General features: G+C 41.4%; 1 protein-coding gene across 3 annotated transcripts in view; it reads right to left on the reverse strand.

Annotated features, from left to right (window-relative positions):
- Positions 1-16,676, reverse strand: part of cfap70 (cilia and flagella associated protein 70) — a 29,169-nt gene that overhangs the window by 3,313 nt on the left and 9,180 nt on the right. For 2 of the 3 annotated variants that reach the window (XM_054771037.1, XM_054771039.1), the window contains 16 exons: positions 15,310-15,403; positions 15,017-15,154; positions 14,798-14,929; positions 14,072-14,134; positions 13,827-13,918; positions 13,602-13,662; positions 11,825-12,007; positions 11,588-11,719; positions 11,366-11,494; positions 11,128-11,261; positions 10,764-10,879; positions 10,253-10,480; positions 5,947-6,065; positions 5,548-5,685; positions 1,715-1,876; positions 28-117 (listed from right to left, as the gene is read on the reverse strand). In XM_054771037.1, the coding sequence (XP_054627012.1) occupies positions 28-117; positions 1,715-1,876; positions 5,548-5,685; positions 5,947-6,065; positions 10,253-10,480; positions 10,764-10,879; positions 11,128-11,261; positions 11,366-11,494; positions 11,588-11,719; positions 11,825-12,007; positions 13,602-13,662; positions 13,827-13,918; positions 14,072-14,134; positions 14,798-14,929; positions 15,017-15,154; positions 15,310-15,403 (2,011 nt within the window). The remainder of the gene's footprint in view (positions 1-27; positions 118-1,714; positions 1,877-5,547; positions 5,686-5,946; positions 6,066-10,252; positions 10,481-10,763; positions 10,880-11,127; positions 11,262-11,365; positions 11,495-11,587; positions 11,720-11,824; positions 12,008-13,601; positions 13,663-13,826; positions 13,919-14,071; positions 14,135-14,797; positions 14,930-15,016; positions 15,155-15,309; positions 15,404-16,676) is intronic. The other variant, XM_054771038.1, reaches the window with a different exon arrangement.

The following is a 16,676-nucleotide window of genomic DNA, read 5'->3' on the forward strand; positions in this document are numbered from 1 at the left end:
ATACAAGTACTACAGACGGCTTTTTACCTGGTAACAGGCGATACCAAGGCCCAACCAGGTAAGGCAGGAGGGAGATTTTTCACACGCTTGCAGGTAGGCCATTTTAGCTTGCTCAAACTAATGGGGAATAGCAGAAAGAGAAAATGACAGCTTGAATTAGTGACTTATGTTGAAAGATTGCTTCCATTCCCACAGCAACTTAGCTGCCATGCTTACACTGTACAATCATACAGTAATGACTGACGTGCAAATATATGGGAGGCCTGTCACGATAATCAATAAATCGATTCATCGAACGATAAAAGTTGGTCATTTTGCTAACCTCGATACATTCAGATGTGCATGCGTGTTTGTTTTCCTCTGTCTCCTCTCTCTTTACCGCACAGGCTGAATGACAAGAGGGCTCAGTCTGGACATTGGTGAAGTTAGTTTCATGTTGGACGTGCTGTTAAATTTCACAATGGCAGTTGGATATTCGTCTCCGTAGCAACAACAGTGCTTCCCCCTCACTGTGCCCGGACTGCTCTGTCATGGTGCGGGGGGCACGCTCGGGAAGAGTGTGTGGAAATAGTGTGGCACATCTTCACAAACACTAACCAGCCAGGACATTGAGATGGTGACATCTTATAAGTACCTGGGTGTTCGTCTGAACCATAAGCTGGACTGTACTGACAACACAACTGGTCAGAGAAGACTATCTGCCCAGGAGGCTGAGGTCCTTTGAGGTGCAGGGGGCACTCTTGAAGACCTTCTATGACTCTGTTGTGGCCTCTGCCATCTTCAATGGCGTGGTTTGCTGGAGGAACGGCATCCCAGCAGCTGACAGGAAGAGGCTAGAGAAGCTAATTAAGAAGGCCACCCATTATGTAATAACAGTGAAATATGTAATAATATAATACATTTTCACGTCATTTTGTAATTTTGCACTTTCTATGTTCTTGCGTGTTTTTCTACTCTGCTCGTGTCTGCTTTTGGACTTATGCTGCTGTAAACCTGGAATTTTCCCTTGTGGGACTACTAAAGGTTTATCTTATCTTACCAGCCCTCTCCTGAACTAAACATGTCGAGGCTGCAACCACAAACATTAGCTAAATCGGCGAAAAAACTTTGATACTATTACTAGCCACCGAAAGTAAGCCAGCAATAGCCAGTATAAGCAAGCTGGGTGAGCTTGGTTTAGTGGAGCATGCTAATGCGGCTGTGTGTGTGTATGTGTGTGTGTGTGTTCCACTCAGGCTGTATGAGTTGTGCTTTAGTGCTTGTTAATGTAGCATTTTAGGTTGGCCGCTGACTTCGTGCAAGTTGTGTGTGAAATAGGGGCAACAGCCACGGCTTCAAGAGGCACTCGATAGCTATCTCACTGAGCCATAGTCAAAACACCTTTTTAACACACATCACACTTCCGGCCTTCAAAATAGCAGCGGCGCACATCCTGTCAAATAGTGATAATAAAATAAGAGTGTCATAAAAATAGCTTACATTAATAAAGCTATTACAATTGCATCTGCAATTGAAAAAACTCTTGACATTCCAATTACAATGTTAAATACTCTTAAGAAATGATGTACTCACCTCATTATGCCAATTAATTAATGGAAAAAATGGTCTAAAAAAAGTTGTCAATTATATCGATTATCAACAATAATTTGTAGGAAAATTATTATCCAGGAACATTTTGTTATCGTGACAGGCCTAGTGTATGGTCATGTCTAACCTTCTTCTCCTGGAGATAAATGGCTCCCAAGCGAAGAAGCACGACGTGAGTGTCTGATGGCTGCTGTGGGAAGTCCAGGCTCCGTTCATAACTCCCCTGAGCCTCAGCGAATGACTCACACAAGTAGTGGCAGTGGCCATTTAGAGCCCACATATCTGCAAACTGATCACAATGTGGAAAATACTCTAGTAAACATTACCATCATGTTGGTTAGTCATTCATATTCCAAAAGATACACTCAACTAAAATATAAACGCAACACTTCTGTTTTTGCTCCCATTTTTTATGAGGTGAACTCAAAGATCTAAAACTTTTTCCACATACACAATATCACCATTTCTCTCAGAATTTGTTCACAAATCTGTCTAAATCTGTGATCGTGAGCACTTCTCCTTTGCTGAGATAATCCATCCCACCTCACAGGTGTGCCATATCAAGATGCTGATTAGACACCATGATTAGTGCACAGGTATGCCTTAGACTGCCCACAATAAAAGGCCACTCTGAAATGTGCAGTTTTGTTTTATCCTTTAGGGCACAGGTGTCAAACACAAGGCCCGGGGGCCAGATGTGGCCCGCCACATCATTTTATGTGGCCCGCAAAACCTCGGGAATAATGTATATCAATAATGCACTTCACCTCTGTCCTTCTAAATGTATTTGATCCGTTATTGTGATCCGATCCGATATTCCACGCATTTTTCAAAAATACAGTAAATACTTGAATGTCTGCTTGTCACCATGACATTCTCACTTTACTTCTCATTTCTAAGAAAGTTATCCATCAATTTGTTCGTACAAATATAATAATCAAATGCATGGGCAATTGTGTAATAGTATCATGAGGTTCTATTCAAATTTATATTCATATATACTGATAGTTATAAGTGGCCCTCTGAGGGCAGCCGCAACTGCGATGTGGCCCTCTATGAAAATGAGTTTGACACCCCTGCTTTAGGGTTAGGATTATTCCAACTTTATTCCATTCCAACTCCTACGCCCCTTAACTGCCAGGGGGCCCAAAAAATAGGTAATTACTAATTCAATACCGTAAATTCCGTTGTATAAGCCACTAATTTTTTCTCAAACTTTGAACCCTGCAGTTTATACATTGGTGCGGCTAATATGTGCCTAAAAACTACATTTCCCATGATGCTTGATGTGGTCATGTTCTAATCTTGTGACATCTCCTATACTTCAGAACTACTACTAATTGTTTAAGTACAGTATGTATTTCGGAAAGCACTATTATTAAGATAGTCAAGGCAAGGCAAGTTTATTTTGTAAAATTTGTCCATCCATCCATCCATCCATTTTCTATACCGCTTCTCCTCTTTAGGGTCTCGGGGGCATGGTGGAACCTATCACAGCTGACTTTGGGCAACAGGCGGGGTACACCCTGGACTGGTCGCCAGCCAATCACAGGGCATTTGTACAATTTGTACACAAGGTAATTCAAAGTGCTTTACAGAAAAGAAGGGTAAAATCACTTCCTAAATATTCCATAAAACCAACAAATTAAAAGAAGAGTGCAGATAAAATACTTTCAGTTGTCAAATGAGCAGTTGAAGTGTCTTCAGCCTGGATTTGAACATTGCCAAAGTTGAGCATTGTCGCACATATTCTGGAAGACTGTTCCAGATTTTGGCAGCACAGAACTGAAGCGCGGCCTCACCGTAGTCCATAATAAGGGCAAAAAAATTGTTCAGGAAAACAACAATAAAATGCAGAGAAGTCACCATTGTCAGCATTTGCTAACCCTCGCATTTGCTCTCTCTTGAGTGGAGCTGGTTATGCACGCACACACTCCAGTTTACAGTGTGCCCAGTTTATACTAAAATCAAATGTAAAACGTTGTTGGATTTGGATTATTCAATAAACACCATAAATATACCGACACGATTGCAAAGCCTTGATGATGCGCCATAGGTTCTCAATTTGGTTGAGGTCAGAGGAAAAAAGGGAGTGAAACCATGAGTTTCTCTCCTTTTATGCCCATAACAGCCAATGACAGAGAGGTACGTATTCTTTGCATCATGAAATGGTGCACTGTCATGCATCAAGGTCATTTTGCTACAGAAGGAACGGTTCTTCATATTGTACCATGGAAGAAAGCGGCCATTCAGAAACTCCAAATACTTTGCTGAGGGCATTTTCACATCTTCACTGACCATAAAGGCCCTACCACCTCTCTCCCAATGATTCCGATCTAAAACATAACTCAGCCACCTCCTTGCTGACAGCCTTGTTGAAATATGCTGGCCATACTCTGCTTCATCCATCCGGACCACCCAAGGTTGCACGGCCCTCATCAGTAAACGGGATTGTTTGAAAATTAATTTTTATGTATTTCTTGGCCCACTGCAAACGTTTCTGCTTGTGAGTATTGGTTAGGGAGGCCAAGTAGTAGGTTTAGGCATAACTGCACGCCTCTGGCGGATCCTACACATTGGGGTTCATGGGACTTCAGAGGGACCAGCAGCTTCAAACACCTGTTTGCTGCTCTGTAATGGCATTTTAGCAGATGATCTCTTGATTCAATACATTTGTCTGGCAGAAACCTTTCTCATTATGCCTTTATCAACACAATCCCGGCTGTCATCTGAATCAGCCATAAATATCTTCACCGTACAAAAGTTTTTGTGAATTATTGAATGTTTTCATGCCTTGTCCAAGGCATTGCAATATTTGACACGTTTTTGTCAGCAGAGATCCTTTATCTTTCCCACATTGCTTGAAATCTGTGGCATGCTTAATAATGTGGAACATCATTTTTAATTAGTTTTATTTTAATTGGGCTCACCTGGCAAACTAATTATGACAGTTGTCCGAGATTGATATCAGTAATCCAAAGAGCCCCAAGACACAATGCCATCCATGAATTTAATTGAAAAACAACATGTTTATGATACTAAAATCCTATTTGCAGAATAATTTGGAACACAGTGTATATCGATAAATAGAAATACAGATACAATAAAGCTGCAGTGTTGTTCTCTTGGAGATGAACAAAGTATTTATCTATCCATCTAACTCTGACTACCGAAAACGACCGGTCTTCTTGTTCATGGCGGGTCGCAACCAACATTTAGGTGCATACCGCCACCTGCTGTACCGGAATGTAGCTTTCTGACTGTCACACACATACGGGCAAGTGTGGTCCACATGGCTGCGTTAGCTACCGTTTGACTGATGATCACACTGTGAGCCTTGAAAACTCATCATGTGTGCTCCAAATGCCGTATTAAATTAAAGCTTTTTAATGCGCTATCCCCGCAAGATAGTTTTCGTGGCATGTGCTGGCAGTTACATTCCACATGGCAGACATGATTGTTTTTGTTTCGGCATGCTTGCGCAATGTGAAGCAAAGTGGGAGGAGGACGCTGCCCAAGACGTTAGTTAGGGCAAGACACTGTAACCAGGAGAACTTTTTTTTTCATTCTATCATGTCGGACACGCCATGGACTCCATGCAGTGTTAAGGTAATGTAATCTAAGCTAATGTACCATTACTGACGTCTAGTAACCAGACCACTATATATAACTGCTCTTTCAATATTTTTGACTAAGAATAGGCCATAACCAACCATGAAACAGAAACCATTTCTTAATGAATTAATTCTTGAAAACAATGTGATAGAGTGAGCGAGCGATGTTCGAGCCGTGATGTAGTGAGTGACGTCTACATTATCCAAATAATTCTGGACCTAACAAACAGTGAAGACAATATAACAGGCATTGGTAATTACCATTACAGGCCAGAGTAACAAAACAGATACAAAGGAGGCCAAACATGTCATATTATCCAGCAAATAAAGTAGTTTCTGGCCCTACCGGTTCTTTTTGAAGTAGCGCCTCACTGATGGTGATAGCAGCTTTAGAATAGTCAGCTCTGAGCAGCTCCACACGAGCCAAATGAAACCTGTGATCACCCTCTGAAGAAAGCTCCTTGGAAAGAGCGTGCTCTGCCATCTGACAAAGAGAAGGAACGTGATAGTACATTAAATAGAAATCACTAAACCACACTTAACCAACAAATCACAACCATCGTTTGCATTTATTTTTTCAAAATGTTGAAGAAAGACTACTTAAATGATCCAATTTGCCTACAGGGTTACAACATTACTCTACAACACCAGTGGATTTTTCCATTTGTTTTTGTCTATATACTTTAACAGTGCTAGTCTTGCATGATGGTTAGCTCGGCAAACAAGCTGCTGTGTGTCTCTTTACCTCCAGGGCATAGTTGTGCAACAGAAATTCAAGGGTCTCTGTGTAAATAGATTTGGACATGACATTGTTTTCTTCCAACTCTGTGTGCACTGTTATGTCCTGGTCATCAGTCTCCGTGTCTGGGAAGAAGAGATCATAACTTAAGTCACATAACCACTGCTAAAGGCTTTCAAAAACAGATGTACCATCAACAGTCCACTATTCATTTTATGCAGTTTTCTGTCTATATTCCATTGTGATTTTTATTTTGTATGTACATTTTGGGATTAAGCATCTAAACCCTATTACACACAAGACAAAAAACATGTACAGAGCCCTCCAGAAGTTTTGGAACAGTGAGGTTAATTCCTTTATTTTTGCATGTGGATGTGGGTTTGACATCAAAAGACAATATAAGACAAAGAGCAACATTTCATCTTTTCTTTCCAGGTATTTACATCTGGATAAAAGATGTCACCTTTTGTTTGAACCCTTCCATTTTTCATGTGGGCAAAAGTATTGGGACATGTGACTGATGACGGTATGTTTTGTTGCCCAGATGGGTCCTATTACATTATCTATTTAATCAATAAATAGCACTGAATGTCTTCGCTCAGTTTCAGATTGGGTAGGACAGGTTTTGCCTGTGTTGACTGCATTTAGGGACCTATTATACTAATTTTCGGGCCTTTGTATTGAGTTCTGGACTCCTACAGAGCAGCTACACATGATAACCCGCACAGAAAGCTTTCTAGATCTTCCACTACTCCACCCCCGGCCCTCCTCCAGGTACGCCTCCCGTCGAGGCCACTCCGCTGTGATTGCGCTCCCGAGGACTTCCGGACAGCTGCCCAACCCCTTTTTTCCGATTACCACAAAATAAACACAGTTAGGGCACTGATAAATTGTTACTAACAGCTTGCTGTTGTGACTCTTCAACAACACCAAGTAATGTTGGAAAGGCGTCGGACTTGAGCAACAGTTTGGTGGATAGTCCTGCTTCGTATTGGCCCATGTTCACAACAGTCTCGTGTGAAGTGCCGTTGACAGATGAGTATATTTTTCTCTTGCTGGCCGGGAATTAGCAACTCCAACCACTTCTGCCTGACGCTTGCCTCTTTAGGCACACTCGAACAAACGTTTCCTGGGAGCAACACGGGCTAACACGGTAACCAGAGCAGAGCAGAGCAGAGCGCGGGGAGGGCAGGCCTACAGCGTTTGCCTGGGCATGCCCATATAAGGAAGTCTGGGTTGCATTGATGTCAATGGAACTCTGTGTTTTAAAAAAACTCTGTAAAACACAGCGTGCAGAGCCACCCAAAACTGCTTTCAGGTCTCACTTCCAAATGCACAAACTTTATTATCTGATGCCTTGGCATCGTTTAACACGAGAATACAACATTCTAACAAACTTTATAGGTCAGAAAAGAGGAAAAGCATAATAGGTGTCACGATCTACAGTATGAGTTAGCCTGCGTGACAGTTTAGTGTGTTTACACTTTTATGCCTTAGTTCCTGTTCTATGCTCTTATTTTGGTAGTACTTCCTGTTTTGCTTTCTCCTTTATCACTTGCACCTGTTGCTAATTTGAGTTCTCCTATTTAGTTCAGGTGCGTGCATCTTAGTTTATTGTTGCATTGTCTGTGTTTGTTAGTGAAAGCCTGACACGCTACAGCAAACCTGTCTTTCTTGAGTTCCTGCTGCTGTGCTGCAGCTCCCATTAAAAGATAAGTTTTTCCTGCAATTGGTGCCTGCTTTCTTCATACTGGGGTCATCGCCACAATGCCAAAGACAAGACGTGACAATAGGTCCCCTTTAAACAGCTGATCAGAACATTACACTACTTCATATTTATCTTGATTTATTTTACTTTTGTCCTATCTATTTTTACGCTATTTTTCACTATTGTTATACCTATACGACTTACACTATTTTTTTATGCTGGTGTTCTGAGTGAACAGGATTTCATTGTACAGGGAAACATGTTTCTTTACTGTGCACATGACAATAAACACTTTGAATCTTTCTGAAAAAGAAATATTACACCACTGATGTAATAATTAACAGTAAGATACTATTGGTAATGAACACCTTGTTTTCCCATGTTTGAATACCTAAATGCAAAAATATAGAATAAAATGAAACATGTCAACGCAATAACATTTAAGTCGCAAACACACATCCAGATTGTTACCTTGTGTCAGGAGATTCAAGTAAAAAACAGTGTTTTTCACTGTTTAAGTTCTTCACTGACTAAACACACCTCCACTTTCTACATACATTAAACTACAGACTGGCAGATGTTTATGCATCAGAGCCTCCTCCAGAGGAGAGCTCGAGATCCCACACAGAAAAGCAACCTTCAGTTCTGTCAGTCCAAAGAAGTCACAGCCTCCCAACAAACATTGGAGAATGTCCCACTTATTACACATTTAAAAGCGTCTAAAAAGTTTAAAAGTTCACAGTCGTGTCTTCACTACCTTTCACAAATTTTATTGTTGTAATGTAAAATTTTTGAATGTGTGCCTTGTGTTTTTATCTCCGTTTGTGTTTTTATGTTTTATATATATATATATATATATATATATATATATATATATACTGCTCAAAAAAATTAGAGGAACACTTCAAAAACACATCAGATCGAAACTGGGGGGGAAAATGATCTTGAATATCTTTCCTGATAATAAGTGGGTGATGTATAGTAACAAAATGATGCCACATCATTTGATAGAAATGAAAATGATCACCCTATAGAGGGGGAAATCAAAGACACCCCAAAAATGAAAGTGAAAAAATGATGCAGCAGACTGGTCCATTTTGCTAAAATGTCATTGTAGCAACTCAAAATGATTCTCAGTAGTTTGTGTGGCCCCCACGTGCTTGTACGCATGCCTGACAACGTCGGGGCATGCTCCTAATGAGACTACAGATGGTGTCCTGGGGGATCTCCTCCCAGATCTGGACCAGGGCATCACTGCGGTACCTGGACGCATGGAGGAGATTCCAGGAGACAGGTAGTTATTCGAGGAGAGCTGAACAGGGCCGTAGAAGGCCCTTCAAACCTCAGCAGGATCGGTATCGGTTCCTTTGTGCAAGGAGGAACAGGTTGAGCACTGCCAGAGCCCTACAAAATGACATCCAGCAGGCCACTGGTGTGAATGTTTCTGACCAAACAATCAGAAACAGGCTGCATGAGGGTGGCCTGAGGGCCCGACGTCCTGTAGTGGGCCCTGTGCTCACTGCCCAGCACCGTAGAGCTTGATTGGCATTTGCCATAGACCACCAGAATTGGCAACTACACCACTGGTGCCCTGTGCTCTTCCCTGATGAGAGCAAGTTCAACCTGAGCACATGCGACAGACGTGAAAGGGTCTGGAGATGCCGTGGAGAACGTTATGCTGCCTGCAACATCATTCAGCCTGACCGGTTTGGTGGTGGGTCAGTGATGGTCTGGGGAGGCATATCCCTGGAAGGATGCACAGACCTCGACAGGTTAGATAACGGCACCCTGACTGCTATTAGGTACCGGGATGAAATCCTTGGACCCATTGTCAGAACCTACGCTGGTGCAGTGAGACCTGGGTTCCACCTGGTCCACGACAATGCCCGACCTCATGTGGCTAGTGTATGCAGGTAGTTCCTGGAGGATGAAGGAATTGATACCATTGACTGGCCCCCACATTCACCTGACCTAAACACAACAGAACACCTCTGGGACATTATGTTTAGGTCCATCTGGCGCTGCCAGGTTGCTCCTCAGACTGTCCAGGAGCTCATTGATTCCCTGGTCCAGATCTGGGAGGAGATCCCCCAGGACACCATCCGTAGTCTCATTAGGAGCATGCCCCGACGTTGTCAGGCATGTGTACAAGCACGTGGGGGCCACACAAACTATTGAGAATCATTTTGAGTTGCTACAATGACATTTTGACAAAATGGACCAGTCTGCTGCATCATTTTTTCACTTTCATTTTTGGGGTGTCTTTGATTTCCCCCCTCTATAGGGTGATCATTTTCATTTCTATCAAATTATGTGGCATCATTTTGTTACTAATACATCACCCACTTATTATCAGGAAAGATATTCAAGATCATTTTCCCCCCAGTTTAGATCTGATGTGTTTTCCAAGTGTTCCTCTAATTTTTTTTAGCAGTATATATATGTTGTCATAATGTCCTTCTGTGTCTTCCTGGCTGGGTGCTTCAGGTGAAAATGAGCAACTATGCTATAATCTGTTTTATCACAGTCTGCACAGAAATATAAGAGTGTTCATTAATGGGCACTGTCCCAAGTAAATAAATAAAATAATAGCGGGATACCGACCTGGAGGTAGAATGGGATTTTCCTCTTCCTGGACCACTGGATTTTTGCTTTCCTCATCCACATTTGCATCTTCTGCCTTGTGAGTTTCATTATCGTCTTCCTTTCCTTTAAGAGGGCTTGCTTCCTTTGCGTTCAGATGGCTTTCTTCCTTTGCGTTCAGATGGCTTTTAGCCTCCAGGAAAGCCCTTTCAGCAAGGATGTGTTTGTCCTGGCTCTCTTGGACCAAGCCTGGAAAACGAATGCAGACATGTAGAAAGTGGCTTTTCTCTGAGCTCTCTTGAGTTTGTCATTTTAGAAGCTTTGAATTATTTAGGACATACGCTCACATTCACAGCATTAGGTACACCTGCCCAATCTATTACAAACCAAAGAGCGATGTTTAAAAATGATATTGTTGTGGCTCAAAGACAGGAAACATGTCCACACTAATCAACACAGATAGAAGATTTTGCATTAAGGATGTGTCTATTTGAATGCTGAACAACAGTCAGAGTGAAAACTTGGATCTCACCCAGCAAAGTCCAGGCCACCACATTGGGAGGCTCTATGCTGGTGGCTCGCTCCAAGAATATCTCAGCTTGCTCAAAATCATTAAACATGGCTGCCAGCACACCGCACATCATCAGACTAAAGGGAGAAAATAACAAACACACAGGCTTTGAGTCAGCTTTCAACCCTTTCACATTTTAATTTTAAAAAAGTACAATTTCAAGCCTGGACAGACTTGCTGCAACCAGAACCAAAAAGCAATGGTTTATTTTATCTTAAACAAAATGTATCCTTAGATAAGTTATGATAACATGCACTTACAGATAACTCAATCTCTTTTTTTGTAAGCACTGTATGCTATGTTTTTATTGTGTTTCATGTCTGACCTGGGCTGGTGTGCTTGCTGAACAGCAACGGCATCATGGAAGCACATTTTAGCCATTATGTATTCTCCAGTTTGCATGTAGAGCCCTCCCCACTCAAACTTGTGGGAGGGCTCACGGGGCTCCCTCACAACCAACTGAAGCAAAATACACACAAGATTTACTGGTTTTAATTTTTGGATCTCTTTCAACACTGGCCTATTTTTAGCGAGCAGCAGATGTTTTACAGGTGTTATCGTACCTCATGGTAGTAGCGAACAGCCAGATGATAATCCCCCATGAGCTGAGCCTCTCGAGCAAAATGTCTAAGATGAGAAATGCTCAAATGGATCTCATTAATGGAGTCATCCTCAATACCATGTGAATAAATCTAATTAGGAGGAAATAATTACAGTGGTAAAGATTTATGTCTGTATATACTGTACAGTGTGTGTATGTGTTTTGGGGTGGGTGTTGCATATACTTTGTTGAGAGCAACATGCATCTCATCCACCAGGTCCACATAGAGCTTGCTGACAAATTCATGCAGATCCTGTTCCTCTGTAAATGAGTCTGTCTGCTGCATCTTGTCACGCACAAACTTCACCACAGCAGGCTACACATCGCAACCACACAAGCAGACAATCATCTGGTCAGAAACTGCAGGGGTAAATATCACCTGGTTAACACATCGAATGCATCCATGTTGCACAAGTCTGACCTTCATTTTTTCTTTAAAGGCAAAATATCTCCCAGAGACATTGAGCGCTCCCATCAGCTGAGCCATCATTTGCTCCTGATTGCAGTTACTGAGCCGTTTAAATCCTGTTCCAAACAGTTCCTCGTACTGCTCCGAAATGTGCTTCACCACGTTGCCCACCTGCTTGTGGAAGTTCAATACTGCCTACAAGGGAAACAGCCGTGTTAATTATTCTGTGCATAAAAGGGTGTGAGATTTACGATTGATTGTGAGTATGTGCATACGCTAACATGTGCATGCGTATTGGGCTACCTACACATTGCACCTGCGCTGTGGTTGGCGTGGTGTCCCTTTTAGAGGTATAGGGAATGTTTTCTTTGTAAATATCTGCACCAATGATTTGTGTAACCTTTCTGTGACCTCCTTTAAAAGGCTCTTATTTATAAACTATACTTTACAAACTTCTGAATTCAATGAATAAAACCATTGGATAAAGACCTTATATAATAAGGACGTAATTAAATTAGATACCTATTTTTAAGACCCCAATACAAGGTATGTTCGACATGCATGTTGGTAACATATGGAATGCTATTGTACAGTAAAACCCTGCTTTTCACGGAGGTTATGTTCCAGAGTGATTGGGACACCCATTAAAATGTCTATTTTTGACACACAGCTCCCCCCCAACTCTGCCCCCCACACTTCTGCTAGCTTGGACTAGATTATTGGATTAGATTCAGCTTCAGAACTCTCCTTGTCTCTCTTCAACTGCCATTGTTCGCTTGTGACACAATCTAATTTTAAGACCTAAATATCCTCACACACTTATTAAACAAATTGAAAGTATAAAACGTATAGGTACTCACCATTTCGTTCAAGGGTCACCGAACAAACGATTGTCGGAAAAATATTATCAGTGAAGCATAAAGACATAAACATGTAAAAATTGTCGGTTTTTAAAACTGTGATGCATGTATGCTGTACATTTTACCTGTATTATCGCGTATACGTAAATTGTTACTGACTTTGGGCAATGAATGAAATTGTTGTTTTTGTTTTTGTTTTTTTTTACCAAAAGTCTGCTAATTTGCAGGGATCCATTGTATTCGGAACAATGGCGTAATATATGAATATATATGGGAATGTATAAATATCTATTGGAATAATATGACATCAATATAACATGACCACTAAGGGTACCTCAAGCAAAAAGAGCACTTGGGCTACGTGTGAGAATAAAGCTCTGTGGACACTACTTGGTTTCTGAAGAATGTTTGATTTGGACTTAGAGTTATACTGAACAAGCTTTGAAAACAACATTTAAGGGCTTAAAATGAGAGGCCTACTGGAAGGTGTTGGTCACCCAGACAGAGGGAGACTCACTCTCAAGCTGGCCCCTCACTGAGTCTCATCTGCCATCATTTTGACCCACAGTCTCTGACTCCCACAGTCCAACATGTACAGTGTACAGTACATGTCATTGTGACCCGGACATACAAACAAACAATCTGAACAACACACCCATGGCAAATAAAACCAAGTGTGTTGCTTGTATGATCAAACTCAGCTGTGTCTGCATAATCTTTTTTTACTTCCATGCTGTTACTACCTACTGGTATACCGCCACATAGTTGTTTACCTGCGTTTTTGTTGTGTGTGCATATGGGTAAATAAAGGCACGTGAAAATAAACAAAAAAAAATGGATATACTCTAGGTACTCATTTGGTATTGGGGGCACTTTGCTAACACAGTTATTTACAGAATAAACTGTAGAAAGTGTGTGAGTACACTTACTCTTTCAGCTCTGTTGGGTCCTACTGAAGGTGGAGGCCGTGGGGGGATCAGTGCTTTCACCCTACAGAAAGATTTCAGAATATTTGTACTTGTTGTGCCACCAAGCATGAAGTGTCAACTCTAAATGGAACATGTGCTGACAATTTTTTTTCCAAGTTCCAATTTTTACGACAGTTCTGTGCCAGAATCTTGCAGGTAAGAAAATAGGTAGAACACAGAGCATACCTTCTAGCCAGCTCCTCTGAAGATGTTATGGGCACTAGTGGTTTCGTCAAGGAAATGTCAATTAAAATGTATGATCTGGACTCCGTATAAGCCTGCCATTAATGGGAAAGTGAGCTCATCATGCTTACACTTCTCAATTTACAGTCAAGTAAATCATCTTTGGGCAAAGTTGTTAAACCACACCGACCATCAGGAATATGTCCTACTCATATTCATTTTCTACACTACATTGCTTTGAAGCTTACTTTTCTGTCTGAAGGGATGTGGTCGGTTCCGTCCAAATCTGTCAAACTGGCACTGCCAGGCACCTGACGCACAAACATGAAATAGACATTTAAAAAACAATAAGCTTTGTGTTTTGTGGTAAACTACACAGTTGCATAGTTTGTTCTATATGAATGTTTGTGCCACATAAAAATAATCAGCTTTCCAATATGTGTCGTTGCCAGCATTATTTAATTGGATTATTATTTTCAAATTTATTCAAAAGACTAACTTATCATACTAATGACGACTAATGACTACTTTGTTGAGACAGTGTTTAAAATAAATATGACACTTTTTCTATAACTTACATTGCACATATTTGCATATAATTAGCATATAATATTGCATATTAACTTACATTGCATAGTATTTGTCATTTTGCACAGTGTTTATTTGTGAAATGCACGCAGTGGCATCACAGTAACTGTGTGTTTCTTCATCATTACAAAAGATGTGACCTGACATTAGTATTATGGGAGAGCAGCTACATATATCGGTATTGTTTGATATCGGTATCAAAGAGTGCTGGACAGTATTAGCATATCGGATATTGTAAGAAAGCCAGTATCGTCTTTGGCAGCAAATACCATGCACTCACACTCCTCCTACATTGTTGCTGTCAGATTGAGCACTCACATCCCATTTTGAGGTAGAGTTCAACACTTTGTGCAAATACAAATTAATGCATTCCTAAACCTACAAACCTTACTAACATTTCCTTTTGCATCCTTGGGCTTTCCCGCGTTTGTCTTAGAAAAGCCTAAAGCTGTGCCACAACGTTCTTTGATGCCTCCAGACTTGAAAAGCTCTTTTAACACACTGACACTTCGCTTGGCCTGTGGAACAAGAATAGGATCAATGACTAAGAAGTCACAATACACCGTAGGACTACTATGAGGTTTAAAAAATGCGTGTTGCAATACCTTGTTAAGCAGTAACGTGCTTGAGTAAGGCTGAATTTGGTATGCTCCTCGGATATGGGTAATTCCTGGATACAGCAAACGGCCCATGTCAATAAAGGCCACGCCATGGGAGGGTATATGCGGGTCCTCCTCTGTTCCCTGTATGAATACACTTTTTCATTATATGTTGTTGGACAAGAGCTCCGCCACTGGTGGTCAGCAGTGCAATGGTGTATTTTTCTGCTTTTCGTCCACTATATCAAGGTAACCTAAAATGAATCAGTGTCTAGCCTAGAAGAATGACAATGTCTCACCATTTTGGAAGCAACGCCTGACTTTTCATTAGGAACCGAAGACTTCATAATCTCAAGTGGCCACAGCCTGCTCTCAGTCACCTTCTGACGCCACCTGAAATCCCAGTGAGCATTATGGACATCATTTCAGCTTGTGTAAACCGCCCTGTTTCGCACCGCTTGCACTGGGGCTCGAACACAGGACCTTCATAATGGGAGGCGAGAGCGCTGACCACACGGCCAAAAGCCCAGACTGTCGACCGTGTGTTCAGCGCAGCTCTCAAGGCAGAGGGAGTGAGGTTTACCAACGTACACTTGCGCAGCCTCACTGGCTGGCATCCGTTACACTTGTACGTGTAGGCAGGGGTCACCAACGTGGTGCCCGCGGGCACCAGGTAGCCCCCCACGACCACATGAGGTGCCCGCAAGCCTGCTTTTCATTCAGGTTTTCAGTTAATAATGAAAGAACAGTAGAAAGAAATGCATTCTGAAATACAAAATGTGAGTTGTGGACACCAGCATTTTGTTAATGTTCTGGTAAAACAAGCATATTCGCTTTGTTTGGGTTTAAAATAAGGTCTGAAAATAAATGTTACAAAAATTAGTAGCTCTTGGCCGTTTTCATTTTGTAAAAGTAGCTCTCACAAGGAAAAACGTTGGTGACCCCTGGTGTAGGCTATACTTCAAGTGTGTATTTGCTCTTTGTAATGTGATGCGTGTGAATTTTCCTTTAGGGGAAACTACAGTAGGAAGAACAAGACACATTACAAAGCGGACTGATAAACAGTTCATCCATTTTCTATACCGTTTATCCTCTTTGGGGTCACTGGGATGGAGACTACTCCATCTTACTTGTGTGAGAGACGAGGTACACCATAGACTGATCACCAATCAAACAAGACCAGTGTTGGAAGTAACAGCGCTAATAATGTTACTATCTGTTTTTATTTGTTCACTACTACTTCACAGGAAGCTAAATAGCTAGTCAACAATAGTTGTGGTTGCTCACTCTCAGGAAAGCACTGCCCCATAGCATTTTGTTAGAGAATTTCAAGTCACGAGCTCAGCCCTCAGCCCTAATCTCATCAAACATCTCTCAACATACACGGCACTACAAAGCTAAATTCAAATTATTTGACATATACAGTCCCTTGAAATATCGCGGTTTGATTATCGCTCCCTCGCTATATCTTGTTTTTTCTTAAATTAATTAATTAATAATCGCTGTTTTATGGTAGATTATGATCTATTATTAGTCAACACATGTTGAAATAGAAGTGATATGTAGTACTCTGGCCACTAGGCAGCAGTAATGACACAAAATATTGATGAGACATTACCTTACACTACATAAAGTCATGAAGTCAGCCATGGCATGTCCAACATGA

Source organism: Dunckerocampus dactyliophorus, chromosome 3, assembly GCF_027744805.1.
Source record: "Dunckerocampus dactyliophorus isolate RoL2022-P2 chromosome 3, RoL_Ddac_1.1, whole genome shotgun sequence".
Classification (NCBI taxonomy): domain Eukaryota; kingdom Metazoa; phylum Chordata; class Actinopteri; order Syngnathiformes; family Syngnathidae; genus Dunckerocampus; species Dunckerocampus dactyliophorus.